This window comes from Coturnix japonica, chromosome Z (assembly GCF_001577835.2).
Source record: "Coturnix japonica isolate 7356 chromosome Z, Coturnix japonica 2.1, whole genome shotgun sequence".
In the NCBI taxonomy this organism is placed as follows: domain Eukaryota; kingdom Metazoa; phylum Chordata; class Aves; order Galliformes; family Phasianidae; genus Coturnix; species Coturnix japonica.
In genome coordinates this window covers 16194073-16212334 of record NC_029547.1, presented here as the reverse complement: position 1 = coordinate 16212334, position 18262 = coordinate 16194073, and the positions used below count along the sequence as shown (strand labels likewise).

Sequence of the window (18262 nt, the reverse complement as noted above, 5' to 3'; positions counted from 1 at the left end):
CTGAGTATTAACCTAAGTCCTTTGGCCTTCCTAAGCCTTGCCAGTTGTTTCATTACTTAAAGATGTTCCTAACCACCAGTGAGAGTAGAGGTGGAAGCAGTTGCTTTTTAAGTGTCGGCAGCTGGTAGCTAATGGAAAGATGATATTAACAGTGCCATAAAACAGCTGCTTGCTGCTGGGAAAATGGTCAATGCTGATGCACTGTAATAATTCTATTCCTCTTTCTTATTAGTGAACTCTGTGAAGTGACTAGGCTTTTTGGTCTATGTGGTAATGGAACATTCCTTACTAATAGCCAAGCAAATTGATGTCCATATGAATCTAGTCATTGTATTTCCAGAAGTGTTTTGGAGATAATACAACAGTTCCATGGAGTGAGATATTTTTTGATTTCTGTGAAAGAAGAGTTATAGAGGGAAAATATACACATGCAGCTTTTCAAAGTCAAAGAAGAGTCTGCTTTCTTTAGCTAGAAAAAATAGGAGGAACAGGAACTGGCAAAAACATTTAATACAGGGAAACATATCTCTGCAATAGTAAAAATGACACGCAGAAACACAGTTTTTATGGCAGCTTTCTGTTCTTATGACAGACTTTTGTGTTTTTCATTCTATTCATAATTAATACCCCTATAGTCTCTCTTCCCCATTATTGCTTTCTCTCCCATCATAATTCTTGTAGGTGTCAGTGCAATAGGATCACCTACTTTGCCTGGAAAAACAAATTAGTAAATTAATAAACAAATTATTGGAATTTATTTATCTTTGTTTATCTGCAAGTAAGGGCCTTATAGATATATATGTGTGCATATATACATATATATGTTGTACATATTTTGTGTTGTGTGTAGTTGTGTGGGGCTGGAGTGCAACATTATCACGATGGAAGACAAAATGATAACAATTAATTTAGGACCTTTGAAAATGATCAAATTTCCAGTGAAGAGCTAGTTAGTTCTCTGTTCAGTTTATTCTGAAATTATTCCCATTCACTTCTCAAAGCCATTTGTTTTTGTATTAGGATGACGTCAAAGTCATAGTGAATACAGGGCTGCATTGTTTTTTGTTCAGAATTTGATTTGAGATCACACCTACAGTTGCGTGGCAGTCTCTTGTACAGCTGTTCTATTTTGTAAAGGATTTTGTTCTTTGGCATTTTTTCTTAGCTTCAGTAAAGAAGAAAATAACATACTATTCATTTTACCTACAAGAAGAGTTAAGAATATTCTTCAACTAGAATATTTTAGTGCGCCAGAAAGGATTTTGATTTCACTTTTATTGTTCGTTATTATTTATAGAGTTGCTACAATTTTAGTTTTACCTGTGAGACAGGATACTTCGGTAATGTAAACTTCCTCCTTACTGCTCCTCCTCCAGAAAATGTTGGAAAAAGTGCTGTACTTTCATTTGCTAATAAATGCATCCCAGTATTAGACAATTTTGTAATTATTTTTCATCAGATCTACTACTGAGTCACTTACAATTATATAAACCATAACAGATTTCTATGCAGGCTGAGGTTGGTGAGCATGCATTTGCTGCAATACTGTGACTCATTTTCAGGAACAGCCAAAACCATTACAATGCTTGGAACAGTTTGTTGCTGCCTGCCTTTTACTTTTCAATTACAGCATACATTATTTAATACTTTTCTAATCTTAATGTCTATATGCCTTCTTTCTTCTTTGCAATAGAGAAGTTAGCAACGTGGAAAGCCCAACATTTACCACAGAAATTATGTTTAGGGAGACTTTGATGCTGAATATTGGTATCCTTAGCTGTCTGAAGTAGTTTGTTGCTTATAGATATCTGAGCATGTATATCAGTAATCTGATATGGGAATCTTCTATTTGAAGTCTTGAGTGTTTGAATGAGTATGGTTAAGAAAATATTGGTGTTTCGTTTCATTCATTTCCTCAATTCCAGAAACTCTTTTTGTTTTTTTTTTGGTTTTTTTTTTTGTTTTTCAGTTATGCACCCTTTCAGAAAAAGAATTCTCTGGGCCATTAATATTATTAACAGGGAGATTAGCATTATCAAGGGAAGGGAAGTGTAAAGAATTTCAGGACAGGATTCAAAGCAGTCCTGAAAGCTTAGCCTCCAGCTGCATACATTCTCTTTTCCAGGATTGAAGTGAGTAAAAAATACAGAGGATGGAGCAGTGCAGGATTCTTCCCCTCTATATGATTGAATGTGTCATGTGAGATGAAGGCAGATCTTTTAGCCTGAAAAGGGGAGACACGTCAGACATCATGGAGTCAGGATAAATCATGAATCAGTTTAGCTATTAGATAAAAAGGTAGGTGTATCTTTGTTAAAAACAGTGACACTGATAGTCACATTTTAGATCTGTGAAGAGCTGACTCCTGATGGTTTGCATTAGACAATTTGAGAAGACCTACCAAACTGTCCTTTAAGGAATTTGGAGAAGAAATAGATGGGATTTATTTTAAATTCTTTAAATTTAAATTAAATTTAAATTTAAATTTAAATTTAAAGTTTCATATTGAAAGTCAGCATTAAGCTGTATGGGCTTTCAAAGAAATTTGCATACTTTGATATTTTAATTTCACCTTCAAATAATCTAAAGAAATAGGCAGCAGCTTTAGTGGGACTTTATTCATCATGAATTTATTCTGCAGTTTATGTTTTATATTTTGTTTGTAACAACACTGAATTTTATTTCATTTAAAGCAACAATCTTGCCACCCAGTGACTATACACATATATATGTATATATATGTATATATACGTATATATACACAAATATATATATATATATAATATTTTATATATATATATATATATATATAAATAAATATATATATACATATATATTTTTATATATCTATTTTTTCCTGAGAATTGCTCTCTGCTCTGCTGCTGCTTTTGAATTAACAAAAATAATGCTGGAAAAGATTTCAAGTTTGAAAACTAAGGTCTGTTTTTAGATAAGATCAAATGATGTATTTATTAACCTACAGCCTCCATATTTGTCTGCTTCGCTTTACACTAGGTATATCATAATGAAGATGTTATTTTCTCACTGTCCTTTAAGTTGTTTTTGGGCATGGTGTCCGTGTGGACCAAGAAGTCATGCTGTTGTTTGAGTAATGTACTGACAGCGGACAAAAAAAAAAAACAACCCAAAAACCAAAAAAACAAACACATCAAGAAATAGTGTCTCAAAGATGCACATACATAACCAGAAGTATTGCTCTTAATCCTGTCCTGGATCTGTCCAGGTCAGATAAATGCTGTAGGGGCAGGTAATCCTCCCTTCAGACAGTCTGATCTCCTGGACTGCTTCCAGCTTAGGATTCCAGGTGTATTATGAGAAATGTGTCCTCAGCTCAAACTTTGAAGTTACATCTTTGTCTCTTTTTTTCCACTAGTCCTTGTTTGATTTTGAATCTTCGTGCCTTCTGCTCTCTTATTATTATTTTTTTTGATATTATTATGCATAAAGAAAATTTATTTTATTTATAACATGGTGTGCTTTTTTTCCCCTCCATTTTCCTTTATTCTCTATACTCTTCCTTTCCCTTTTACTAGGATATTCCTTGCACTGGAAAGCTGGTGCCAATGTTAGCTTGTCTTACTGCTATGTTTTGCGCAAGTTGTACGGATGTGACATCTCTCTTTACAATGAGACTGTAGGACAGGATGAAGCATATGATCTTCAGCTTACAATTGATAAGAGTCATTGTGAGAGGGTAAGCCTATTTGTCTGTGTCTGTAAAGAGTTTTTTCAAAATGGACCAGTTACTGTTTGTAAGATCTTTTTTTAGAAGTTCAATATTCATTTAAGATTGAGCTCTATTCACTTCTCTATTAAGATGCTAAGCTAATCCTGAAATGCAGTTAACTAAAGATTGATATATTCTAATTAATAAAATGGAAGCTGTTCATGAAGATAGCAACATGAAAGCTGTGGGGAAAATGCCTTGCCTTGATTTCTCCACAGTAAGCAATTTGATATCATTGTACATTTAATATATACAGCCAAATTTTGTCACATCCATTACTTGAGTCGTGAACTTGATCTTTCATCACTTTTCCAATAACTGGAATAAGATCTTTATGTTTTGATCTTGTGGAAGAGCAAGTGAAATGGATATGAGCATACTCATCAGTACCTTCATGGAAATAACTTAAAAAGTTACATTAGCTCATTAAGAGCCATTGGAGAGAATCATATTATTTAGTTTTAGCATTCCCTGATTGAAATGGTTAAACAAATTATAATCCCCAAAATAATGATATTCTATTCTAATAATGGGTGTAAATACAGAATCAAAAGACAGCAAGATGAGAAATAGCTAATATCCCAAGCTCAATTACAAGAGCAGGCAACAAAGCCTTGCTTCAGCATCTGTATTGTAGTGGATAATGCAATCCATGCCCTTGTCTCTGCTAAGTAGGACATGGAATTGCTCATCTTATACAATCCATTGACAAGTTCTTAAGAAATTTTGCCTCAAATGGTGTTCTATATTTGTTCATTAATTGTACTACTGCACTACCTGAAATACTTTATTTGATGTTGGAAGTCACATTGTTTCTGATGCAGCACCAATTTGCCCAAGGTTGCTAAAGAAGCAATTAGAAGTTATCTTGTTGTCCTATTCAGTTCACTGCAGAGGTGCTTTTCAGTACCTCTAAATTGCTCTTTGATATTTGTGTTACTTCTATTTGTATGCAGTATTAAAAACAAGACTGAATGTATCAGGTCCATTAAAAATTATTCATTATAGAAAAAAAAAAAATATTTATAAAAGAGTACAGAGAAGTTAATAGAAAATGTATCCCAGTGTACCGGTACCTGAAATATATGCATCCTCCTCAGTTTACCTCTGGAGTCAGTGGAATGGCAGAGATAAAGCTTAGCATGTCTCAGAGGAAATAGAGAATTTATGTATTAATTGTATGTACATTTTTAATAAGAAACAACAAGTGCAAGGTCAGATTCCAGCAACTCTGAGGAAGCAGAGCCAACAATTTATTATGCAAGAGTTATTTTTTCCATCAATTTTCCATTTACTGCTCCATCAGAAGATCAGAAAAATATAGATTTTTGTTTTTCTGGTCTAAAAGACTGAGAGGATATCAGATGAATGTTTCTCAATGTCAGCAGGGAAGTGGGAGGCAAATGGATGAAACCAGGTTCTTCTTGGTATTTGCATAGTAATAGGACAAGGAGTAATGGCCTAAAACTTGAACATCGAAGTTCCATACAAACATGCAGAAAAACTTCTTTATGGTAAGGGCTATGGAGCACTGGAACAGGTTGCCCAGAGAGGTTGTGGAGTCTCCTTCTATGGAGATTTTCAAGACGTGTCTGGAGGCCTACCTGTGTGATCAATTGTAGGGTACCTGCTTTTTCAGGGGGTCTGGAATCAGTGATTTCTTGAGGACTATTCCAACTCCTGCAGTTCTGTGATTTTGTAACTTGCACTGTATGTGTTTATTCTGCACTTTTCTACATCCAGATTTTATGAAACATGTACACTAGTCTGCTCTGCAAAAGGCAGTATACTAACTTTCTAAACAAAGTTGTGTTTGTAAAGAAAAAGAAGATCACTAAAATAACATAGTGAAACAACTGCATTAATTATGTTTGCTGTGGGACTCTGTACACCATATGCTGTTGGCACAAATAGTTTCTTCTTAAGTTGCTTAGAAAATAGGATGCTTGGTGATGATTGGCTCAGTGAATGAGGGGTCTGGAGGGGTCAGGCATGGGGTCTGGAGAAGTGCTCCTGATGCAGCTCCATCACCAAGGGAAAACAAACTCTGCTCCTAAAATCTATTATTATTATTTTTAATCATGAGGGTCTTACTCAATAATTAATCCTTACTAATAGAGTATCTGTGGCTGCCAGCCTTTGTCTCCCCAGTTTCCTGCTCCCTTCTCCATGTGGATTCAGATTGTAGTTCTTAGCTGAACATCTGACATCAGAAGCAAGCTACATGTTAGGAAGTGGAATTTACTTTCTCCTGCTCGATGCTGTCACAGCGGATAACGACTCCCACAGTCTGTTCAAGAGCTCCTTTTGCTTTTCTTGCTTCTGCCTGCCTGTACAGTGCTCAAGATGCAACTCAGCCCTTGCTTAGACTAGGACATGGCCAAAATTCTGACCAACTCCGGGCATGTGTGACTGACTGCTTGGCCATGTGTAAGGAGGAGGGAATGATGTCTGTGGAGATGTAAAAGGAGCTTGGACTCTCTTGCCTGGGAGGAGATGCTGCTTTTAGACACAACAGGAAAAATATATTCAATATTTAAAGCTTAAAGATAACCTAGAAGACTGTGAGTCTGCTTTCTTCTGCCTGAATAAAGCTGAAGCTCTTTTCTAGTTGCACATCCTTCAGTAACTGCATCTTAGTAGCAACAGTGTAAATTCCAGGTTATAGAACTAGGAATTACCTTTAACCCCTACTGTTTCATTGTTACAACGTAATCTCTTATTACATCAGACATCTTTGTTAGAAACTCACTTTCACATAAATAATTCATGAGTTCTTTATTGCTTCCTCAAGTAAATGAGAACAGAAATGCTAATTTCATCTATAAATTATTCCACAAATGCTAGTTTCTTTGCCTGAAAGTGCATAGTTACATTGTAGTCTACCTTTGGAGTTAACTGAGATACACAACTAACAGCTGACATGAGAAATGCTACTGTTTGAAGACCAGTCTCTTTATGGTGTAAGCATGCATTTGCTTAATGATTCTGACATGGAGATCTGTCAGTTTTTCCTATAGATTAATGTTAAGCCATCAAAACTCATCTTCCTTCTCACTACTTACATGGCATTTCCCCAAATTTATTGAATGGAGACTTTGCAGGATTATATATGAAAGCAATGATTCATCTATCAAAACTGAAAGTGAAATTGGCCTTCAAATTTTGATGGATTTTTACTGAACAAATATGTCACCTGTTCTTGTGTTCTGAGGCCAGAAAAAATTTAGTCGTATTTCGGGCAAAAATAGTCACAGCTGTAAATAACAATTCTGTTTTCTCATGTTCTCTACTATGAATTTAAAACCTCCTGCTATGACAAATTATCCCTGCAATGCAAAACGGATGGTTTTAGATAGAAGTTAAAGGTATTTGATGGAAAAGCAACACTAAAATTCACCAAAATTATTTGCCAGTATTCACCTGCTCGTAGACATCATGTTCTTCCTCCAACCACTATTTTATACTTGTCTTTTTAATCCCAGTGACACCATGTTAATGCATTCACTTCAGTAGTTGTTTCAAAAGCACTTGAAATGTTTCTGAGATAGTGAATAGAGAATAAGAACTATTTCCAATATCCCCACTCTAACATTCCCTTCCAAAGACAATCTCTGAAAGGGGTATTTAGAGGAATGCTCTTATAATCTGTGTTTCTCTTACTGCAGCATTGTGCCTTGAAAGACTACAAGAAGGGGAGCCGAGGAAGTTATTTGAAGAAATTCTTAACACACTCGAGGAAAAAGAAATGCAGTGTGTGCAGAGGAGTTTATTGGCACTACTTGAGGATATCCAGATATTCGAGAGCAGGATAATTCTCATCTCTCCTCTGTTTTTTATTCCACTTGCCAGGCATTTTCCTTTTTTCCCTTTTAATTTGCTTATGCAATTTGAAACCTAAGTCCTGAGTCTTGAGGGCCACAAAGATGATCAGGGGGCTGGAGCACCTCCCCTATGAGGACAGGCTGAGGGAGTTGGGTTTGTTCAGCCTGGAGAAGAGAAGGTTGCGGGGTGACCTCGCAGCCTTTCAGTACCTGAAGGGAACTTACATCCAGGAGGGAGTAAACTCTTCGAAAAGGGCTGATAATAGCAGGACTAGGGGAAATGTTTTAAGTTGAAGGAGGGAAGATTTAGGTTGGATGTTAGGGGTAAGTTCTTTTACTAGAAGGGTGGTTAGGTCCTGGAACAGGCTGCCCAGTGAGGTTGTGGATGCCCCGTCCTTGGAGGTGTTCAAGACCAGGTTGGACGGGGCCCTGGGGCAACTGATCTAGTAAATGTGGATGTTTGGTGGCCTGCTAGGCAGGGGGGTTGGAAACTACATGATCCTTGAGGTCCCTTCCAACCCGGGTAATTCTGTGATTCTGTGATTCTGTGAGTACTCTGCTGAAGCTCATGGCTTGTGGAAAATAATTTGGGAACAAGTTTGATTAAGCATTTTGGTTTATTTATTCCATTTATATGTTATTCCTTACATAAAATTTGAGATGTGTCCAGGGTGGAGACTTCTGTTGTCTGTAAACTACTAGCACAGTTGCATTTTTGGTTTGAGCTGGGGTTTGTAAGGACTACAGTAATACAGTTAATAATTGCTATTAATAACTTGATCTACATTCTTATAGCTCACTCACTGAGATGTCACTGTAAAATCCAAGCTTAATGGTTGTTGCTATTTATTTTCTATTCCTCTTAGTGCCAGGATACTCCTGTTAAGTTCAGATCTGGAATACATGCTTAAATGTACATATCTGCACCGGGGAAACCTTTAGATTTTAATGTAGTCAAATTATTGTAGGAAAATACCTTTTGTCTTCTGATACTTCGGGGCTTTTAAAGCATGACATCAAGCAGATTTCATAAAAGGAGGATATTAGTTATTTCTGATGCAAGAAGTGATGAAAGTTCTAATTGTAATGGAAAAGTGTGAGATGCAATTACTGAGTTTTTAAGACAAATATACTTAGCTTGAAAGCAGTGTATGATTGAGAACCTCATAGTTGTTTTTCTGTTTTTATTTTTTCCTGTGCTGTTGTTAGCAATTTAGTATTTTATTTAGCATGTCTGACTCTTCTGATTATGAACAGCAGTGGACAGCAGATGTTAGGAAGTGACTCTCTTGCTAAGCACCAAACGCTCCATCTCAGTGCAATTAAGCTACAAGAAAGCCAGAGATTATAGCACAGCACAGTAAACTTCATTTTGCTGGCTGTTTCTTTCTCAATAACATGCCAGTGCATGCTTTGCATCAGGCTCTTCATTTTTTTTTTTATTTTTTTATTTTTATTTTTTTTTTCCTGGGTGGGAGAGAGGTACAGCTTTTCATGGGACCTTCATTACCCAACATCTTTCCTCTGAGATATGACAGCTTGTTGCTCATCCTTCTAGATATGAAGATTTATTTATTTATTTATTTATTTATTTATTTTTCCCTCTGTGTTTTCACTGAAATAGAAGTTCATAGAATCACAGACTGCTTTGAGTTGGAAGGAACATAAAGACCATACAGTCCCAGCTCCCTGTTGTGAGCAGGGCTGCCATCCACCAGATCAGGCTGTCCAGGGCCCCATCCAATCCAGCCTTGAACTTCTGCAGTAATGGGGCACCCACAGCTTCACTGAGCATCCAGTTGTGAGCATTTCTTGCAAAAAGGAGCTGTTGCTGTGTGCATCCCCTTCCCAACATACCGCTTAACTTCAAACTTGAGAATCAGTTCCATCTAGCTTTAAGGCACTGAAGCAAAGGCTGAACACATATGTCAAACATTAGGTTACTTAGATGCTAAACTTTACAAAGTGTAGCTAAATGTTAAAACTGTTGTAAAAATAGTCTTGTAATTCATATCATAATTGTTTTTTCCTGGTTAAAAACATGAGAACTACAGAAATAAGCTGCAGTAGAAGTTAGCAAGTACATAGTGCTTTGCATAAGCAGTTCTTTAGTGTCGCTTAATTTTGATCAGATCAGTTTAGTGCACATTTAAATTTAGCCAGTAGGAGTTTGAATTAAGTCATTGTTTATCTTCTTTCAACGTTGCCGCAGGGTCTGTGAAGGAGAATATAATACTGTAGTTACATGTGTCCTAATGTTTCTCAAGACAAGCCATTAATGCATACATTGGAAAGTGCATTTTAAACCACAACAAATATTTTTTTACAGGACAAGTAAAGGGATTTATTTAATCTGCCCTATTTTTAAAGTGATATCACCATGTGACACAGGGTATTACTGTTAGAGAACTAGATAAACACATTATAGTAATTAACCTTCCTGGAAAGGGGGAGCTTCTGAAACTTAAAAATACTGTTCTGAAAAATAGTCACTGTTGAATTATCAACATCTGCTACATAGAGTAATGATCTCATTATCATTTCTTTTAAGAATATTGGACTGATTTCATTTGGAGACAAGTGAATTAAACTGAAATGAAATCATGGGAGCTGAGTCAGTCTTTTTACCCCAGGACTGAATTCGGCTCACTTTTTTCCTCCTGTACTTTTTATTAGATCCCTTACAAAGCAATTAACTACAAACAATCGAGCATCGGAATTCATTCTCAGACCTCTTAGCAGAAGGAGAACATCATGCAGTTTTTAGGTTGTGGTATTTCAAGTCTGACATTTATTCTTTTTTATTTAGTATAATAATATAGCTTTTCCAGGTCAACATTAGCCTAACATGTACAGGTTGACATTTTCAAATGATTTCCTGGTGCACATTTTGTGACATCATAATGCACCAGCTGAATTTTTACCTTGTATAGTATTTTGACATATGGTGGCAAAGCATTTAAATTTCCTTGTATTGTTTTGCTTTTTTTCTGTCCTTAGCTCAACTTTCTTTTTTCCTTTTCCAAATACTGAAATTGCCTTTTTAATTGTTCCAGTGTCACTTCTCTCCATGCTGATTGATTTGAAGCAACGCTTTTCTGGATGGGCATCAAAAGAATAAATACCACACTTCACTTATGTTTTTTAAGCTTGGAATGTGACACTGCAACAACTACTTCAATAATTAGATGGCAGCATAATCTCTAAGTGTTTGGCTTTATGCTGTATGTTACCAGAAGGGTACCAGTAAAAAGGATTTTAAGTTTCTCAACACACCTCATAGTTCCTTAGAAATTTGCTTGTAGACTGCAGAGATTTTTGCTTGACAGATTCAGTTTTTCATCAATATAGGTCTCCATCAACGCTGAGCAATCACCTAATGAAACTTTCTGATGTGACCACAATGCTGGTTGCCTGCATGTGAGCACCATGTTTTGTTAAAACTAAGCCTGTGAACATCAGATAAGTGGGAAGGAACCTGCTGAATCTATTGAATGACTGATACCTTCAAAGGCAAAGCGAATTCAAGAATGTAACTGAAATTAAATCATTTTTGGCTACATGATTCATAAGTGCAGTAATGATAATCATGAGGAAGTTACCAAGTATGAGCTCACATGTTTCTCAACAGTGTGTTAAAGATGTCACTGTTAGATTTAACATGTGTTTCACACAGTAACTGCAGCTGATTCTTTTTGGCAGTAATTTGATAGCAGATTCAGGCTTGACAGGAAAATATTTAAGGCTTTTGACCTGAAATATGGTACACTCTGTTCTATCTCCATCACCATGGAGAAAACAAAAACAAAAATGTAAACATAACTGCAGGCATATTTTAAAGTAATTTTACAGTCCTTTGCTTAATACATTTTTTCAGAACCTTTCGTCAGGTCAGAGTGGGCTGGAGGTTTTCTTTAGTAGAGCACAGCACAGTGCTTGTCTACTTCCTGTTCAAATTAGTCTCCACAAATTTAGTACCCGTTCCAACCCAGGGTGTCTCTCTGAATGTATAGGAAGCCATTTCTTTCTGCCTGTCTGGCAGCTTGCCCCTGAACATGGTCATGGAGACACACAGCAAACCCTGAGAGGTCACTTGCCTGCTGGGTTTTATAACAGCTGGTTCATTCTGAACAGTTGATACAAGTGTTTTCATGATGGAAAAGTAAAGGATGCCAGGAATAAAGAATGTACTCCTGAGAGGTATTCACTGCAGTAAACAAACATGAAAATAAACCCTTAGCCCATCTCTGAGTCTGTTACTGCTCAGGTTCTTTTCCCAGCCTAGTGTTGAGGACCTCAGCTGGCTTCAAGAGCTGCTCTTTGTGAAAGGGGTTAAATGAACATAAACATTTGTTCTGCTTTACTCTTGACACCTTCTTCAGTTCGGAGGTGTAAATATTTGTTCTTCCCATTGATCTTTTCTTTCCAAAAATACCTTCCTTTTCAGTTGGTTCTGTCCGTAAACTATGCCTTCACCTTTAAAATTGATAGAGTTCTGATATTTCAGCGGCTTAGTCTATTAATCTTGAAGCATGGTTCTCTTCTTCTGACAGTTTATGCTTTGCAAGGTGTTTAATTTTACCATTTAGAATGCACAGGCTTTGCAGTATCTTTCCTTGGTTTTGATGTGAACAGTCCAAGCTGGACATGGTTGCTCTACATAGAAGTCTGTGGGAAGTAATCTTTACCCTCTATTCAGCAACTATGAGAGCACACCTGAGGTACTTGCTCCAATTCTGAGTTCTCTGAGATGCACATGGATGCATTGAAACAAGTCCAGAGGATGGCCATCAAGATGCTTGAGAAACTGGAGCGCAAGTTGTGTGAGAAGCTGAGGGATCAGAGTTTGTTTAAGCACTGGGAGATTTTATTGCTTTGTAGAACTGCCTAACACAGGTGAAAAGGTGAAGTTAGAGCTTCACAAGAATAAGATGAAGGTTAGTGGAAAGGTTAGTAGTGCAATAGGAAGTTTGGATTATATGATTATATAATAAGATATAGTTGTGTTGTTTTCATTTTATTTTATTTTATTTTTTTAATCATGAGGCTGGTAAAATACTGAAACAGAGGCCAAGGGAACTTTTGGCATCTCCATTCCAGGAAATACCCAGACCTTGGCTGGATTAAATCTAAGCAACTGGGCAGAAGGTGACCTTAGTTTGATCACGGAGGCGCCCCTTGTAGAAGTCTTGTAGAAGTACCTCCCATCTGATGTGATTGATATTCTTATAGTTTGTTTTCCATTTACTTGCCGTTTAATTTGTTATCAGAATTTCATCTACCTACTCTCTTAATTTCAGTTAAATTTGTTCTGGCAAAATAATTGCCTATGCATCAGTGTCTAATGTAAAAATTATTAAAAAGTTATATGCCATCAGGCTGATAGCATTTTCTCTTCACTGATGTAACAGACATTTTGGCAGATGATGCAGTTTGTACTCCTTGTTCCTGCTTACTAACTCACAAAGCACTGTTGTTTGTTTCTGTTCATGCATTTTTTTTTCATGTAAGAAAGCATCATCTTTTGTACTGTGTTTGTTTCCACAATTGTGTATGCATTTGTGTGGTTAAGGGTAGATTTCAGTTTTGGATTCCAGAGGCCTTTCTCTCCTATTATTTTGAATTCTTTATAATGTCTGTTGTGTCAGAACACTGCCCACACATCATAAGCCTTCTCACCCCTACTCCTTCAGAAATCTGCTAGACTTGTTCTTCAGCTCTTAACCAATCATAATTTCTTCAGTGCTTCCATTCTTTTGCAATTCTTGTTCTTAAAGAATGTATTGATCACATTTCATTTTTCTGCTGAGTGTAGTATATCTCAAAAATCTCTTATGCAGTTTTCTATTGGTCTCTTCTTCCTGAGTTAACTTAAATTTAAAAAAAGCATTATCTTGCTCAGAAATGTTACTGAGAAATATTTTTTTGCATGTCAGAGCTTCTACTGGTATCTACTGCAGTGTATGGAACTTCTTAAGAAAAATTGTTCAGATAAACTTCCGAAACCAGAACTGTAGATCAATACAGCTTGAAATGGCAATTCACCTGTCTGTCACAGTATCTGTTTACATGTTGATCTCTTAACTTGACTGGACTCAGTTATTTCCTTGCCATTACACAACAGATAAAAAAAGGACAGTCCAAGGATAATAAATCACTTCCTTTACATGCAGAAACATAAGAGAGTGACGCAAAATATGTTAAAAATGAACTATACATACACAGAACTGTGAAGGAAAGATGATGATAACTTATTTTAGTTCGTAAGCTTCAACTCAAAATCTTGTATATGTGGTTGTATTGTACTTTAAATGTTTGTTTTTTAATGAAAATATTTTTAAAAATGTCAGCATTTTTGTTAAAATTGTTTTGACCATATTTTCTGGCCAGATCTTTACTAGTCCCAGCAATACCTTTTACACAAGAATTAATCATTTATATATTTCCATAAATTTAACGAGGCTTCCTAATTTTGAGAGGATTGTACTAGATACAAATTCATGTATGATTCATGTCCATTGAGTGATACCTTCTTTCCTTTTCTGCATGTTTTTCTCATGGTTTATTAGAAAGCTGGGGTAGTATAAAAGAGCTTATAAATTTAAGCTCTGTTATATAATGGAGTACTGTTCCTTAAGCAAAATGACAGTTGCGACATTGTCAATGTCATTTCAACAGACTATATACAAAATACAGCCAAAATACATCAAGTCAACATATGTCCGTTAGAAAAATTTTTTGCAGCTTATGTGCATTTTCTTCCTCCTGATTACAGGCTTCTATTTCAAGATTCATATCTTATGACAGAAAGCAGGCTAGGTATTGGAAGTAGGTTATCAATAATCAGTAATATGCACTACAAGTTATTTTTACTTGTCAGAAAAAAAGTATCCTTATTCCATCAATACTTCAGCTGGTCAGCCAGTGGCTCAGCATTTCTTAGCTGTGGGAACACAGGGTTTGAGGAAATAAAGCATTTCTACAGCAAAATATAGACCTGCTAAAGCTATGTTTCTAAATTCTGTATGTTGTGTGCTCTTCTAAGACAATTTTTAACCACTTCAACTCAATGCTAACCAAGATGGTGTTTTATCTTAATTATTATAAGAACAATGAGGCAGTGGTACAGATATAAAAAAATATAATGATTGAAAATGATCAGTAATTTCTGCAGTCAAGATAATGTCATTAAAATAACTTTCAAGTGTTATTCCATTCTGACTCATATTTTGGGAAAAAATAAGCATTAGCTGTTTTAGAGATATTATTTCTTCTCTTCTCTGTTAATTTTCAGTGATTTGCTTTCCTGTATATTTACTGCGCTTCAGCATTGCAGAGTTTGCTTAGTCTGTAGATCGCATGCCTTTATAAAATAATTTTTATAGGGTTTTTTTTTTTCTTTTTTTTTTTTTTTTTCCAGTTATAGTTACTTAACAGCTCAAGACACTTCTGTGACAGTTTTAGGGTTCTGGTGGATGGGAAGCTGGACATAAGCCAGCGGTGTGACTTCGCAGCCCAGAAAGCCAACAATGTCTTGGGCTGCGCCAAAAGATGCATGGCCAGCAGGCTGAGGGTGGTGATCCTGCCCCTCTACTCTGCATTGATGAGGCCTCATCTGGAGTTCAGATGTGGAGTCCTCTGTGCAGGAGAGACACAGACCTTCTGGACTGCATCGAGCAGAGAGACACAGAAATGATCCAAGGGATGGAATATCTCACCTATGAAAACTGGCTGAGAGAGCTGGGACTGTTCAGCCTGCAGAAGAGAAGGCTGTGAGGTGACCTGAGAGTGGCCTTTCAGTATCTAAAGGGAAGCTATGGGAAAGAAGGAGGCAGACTCTTCAGCAGGGCCAGTAGTGATAGGACAAGAGGAAATAGTTTCAATTTTAAAGAGGTTAGATTTAGGTTGGATATAAGGAGAAAGCCTTTTACTGTGAGGGTGGAGAGGTGCTGGAACAGATTGGAAATGAAATGTAGAGAATATCTCATCCCTTGAGACTTTCAAGGCAAGGCTGGATTGGGCTGTGGGCAACCTGATCTACCTGTGGATGCCCCTGCTCACTACAGGGAAGTTGGACTAGATAGCTTTTAAAGGTCCCTTCCAGCTCTAAAGATTCTATGATTCTATAATTCTGTGATTCTAAGTCTGCAGTAATACTTTCAGTTAACAATTGAAGGAAATACCTAGGCATCAAATCACTGTAGTTTTGAGGTGGGGTGGCAATTAGAAAACTAAGTTTTCATACCTCTGAAAAATGCATGTATGTGCTTCTTACAGAGTTATCTCTAGATCTATCTGTGTCTGTGATGGGTTCAGCAGACCCACTGGCCCCAAAAAAGGGAGGGGAGTGTGTAGATGATTTATGGGCCTGTTCTGCAAATAAGGGGGCAAGGGGACCTGTGGGCCCATGACTTGGGAAAAAGGAAAAGATGGAAGGGTAGGGAGGGGGGAATTGGACCTAAAAACTGAACAATGGCAGTGATCTGAGGAGGAAAGTTAATTTACTAAATAAGATATTGGAATGCAAGATATACAATATAATACAATATAATTGGAATTGAGGCGAATAAATAAAATGAGAGAGAATTTCCAAAATCAAAGGCCATAGTATAAAACTGAAGGTGAGACAGTCAGGGAACACTTTAAATCCACCCTTTGTAATATGAGTGACCGTCTTGTGTGAGGACTGGAGCCATAGGAAGTACCGAATAAAAGCATCTGCATTTAGTGGGATTTTTCAAAATATCACATTCCTCTTCCCTCCAAGAGATAGTAGAAAGAAACAGAACAGAAAGCAGGAATATGGTCCACAAGAATTTTCCTTACCCACTGCAAACAGTTATTTTAGTGATTTCTAATTCAGGAAACTTGCCTCCCCTCTATTTATCTGTGTTTGAGGAGTATCGAAGACAGACTGTCATCCACGAAACAGCCAGCTGATACAGACTAGGAATTTGTTTGGTATGAGCTCAAAATGTCACACTGTGACATTTTTAGGGATGTTCCTGGATGGACTCCCATGCAGTACACAACAATCTTGAATCCATGTGTCTTTCCCTATTTTCGTCCTCATTCTGTTTGAAGAAGGCTCATTAAATTAGAGAAGTTCTGGTCCTTCATTACTAATGTACATCATATCTTACTGCTATTTTTTTTCCCCCTAGTTGTACCCTATCTTGAGCATTCTTCTGTGTAAAATATTACTTAAGGAAAGGGAAGATACAGTATGAGTGAACTAATCCCTGAAGCATTACCATATTTGCTTTAATATGTCCAAGAATAGTTTCACAGCCTTGGTATTGCTTATATATCTTTAAAGCACATGGGAATCAATATTTAGCTCTCAGAATCTCAGAAAAGTAGAAATGTACAAATTGGTATTACTGTGTCATGAATGTTGAAAGGTTTGTTGGTTTTTTTTTTTGTTTTTTTTTTTTTTGGTTAAGGTTTTTTTTTCTTTTCTTTTTTACTGTAATTAATTAATGGCTTACATTCAAACCTACTGCTGATGCTGGTGAACTCTGTCAGACTGTGGATTTCACCTGAGCTCTCAAAGTGAAATAACTGATGTAAATTATTCCACAAGGAAGAGATAACAGAAAAGAAAGAGTTGGAAAATTATTATACTGTGTAGAAAATATTAAATGCTCTAGTTATCTTCTTATAATGTTGTGACCTCTAAATTTGTGTTTAAAGAAAAACTGCATATATAACATAGCAGCAGTGCGCACTGAATTTAACAGAATCTGAAATACTGGTTTCAATGAACTCAGAAGCAAACTGCATTTTGTTTACTGAAGGTTAATGAGAGAATACTTTTTTTTTCTGTCAGTAGAGCTCCTTTTGCTTTCTTTTTACTTCACGATTTTCAATCTAGATCAGATAAAGAATAAGCAAATTGGAGAAATTAGAATGATACTGTTTTGAATTGATCACTCCTCTCAATCAACATGACAGGGGAGATACATGCCAGTGGACTAGGTAGCATATTCTGAAAGAAGACAACATAAATTAGAAAGCAAGCTGTAATTTTACGTGATAACAGTTGACAGATAATGCACATCCTAAATCTAAGTACCCAAATTAAGTACATGTATTGTAAAAGAAAAAAGTTGAAGTAAATTATATTCTTTTTAATATTTTATTTTAACGCTCCCTGACAGTGGCTTGAAACTTCCTAATGACTGTGGTGAAAACAATGAAAATCCTGCCACCTTGGTTTGGGGCTTAACTCTGTATAAAGTGTGGTATGCATTTTACTGTAAGCTTTAGTTTATGAAAAAAATATTATCTGAATTAAAAAGTTATCTAAGACCGTATCTGGAGTTTTGCATCTTCATTACTAAATTATACTACAGCTATATGTTCATATGCATGGCTGTGGTTGACCGAGACTGGAATTGTTTCTCTCAAGTATCAATTAATTATTTATTTCCACTTTTAAATAAGGCAGTATGTGTTAATTAAGCTTGCATTTTTGAACAACTTGTGAACACTTCTGTCAGGAGTAAGCATATGTCAGAATGCCATGAAATTTCTCTTCCATCCATCACTCTTGCAATTGGAGCAGATCCAGACTTAGAAAACACTAACATTTTACATTTTGTTGCTGCTTGTACACTGTCTTTTAGAGAGGACTAACAACAACATGTAGTGCTACTGAAATCTACAGGAGTTCTGCAAAATTCAT

At 36.3% G+C, this 18262-nt stretch overlaps 1 protein-coding gene across 1 annotated transcript in view; it reads left to right on the top strand.

The window, feature by feature from the left end:
• HCN1 (hyperpolarization activated cyclic nucleotide gated potassium channel 1) overlaps window positions 1–18262 on the top strand; it is a 187365-nt gene that overhangs the window by 37477 nt on the left and 131626 nt on the right. The window contains exon 2 of the mRNA XM_015848649.2: window positions 3555–3715. Coding sequence (XP_015704135.1) covers window positions 3555–3715 — 161 coding nt within the window. The remainder of the gene's footprint in view (window positions 1–3554; window positions 3716–18262) is intronic.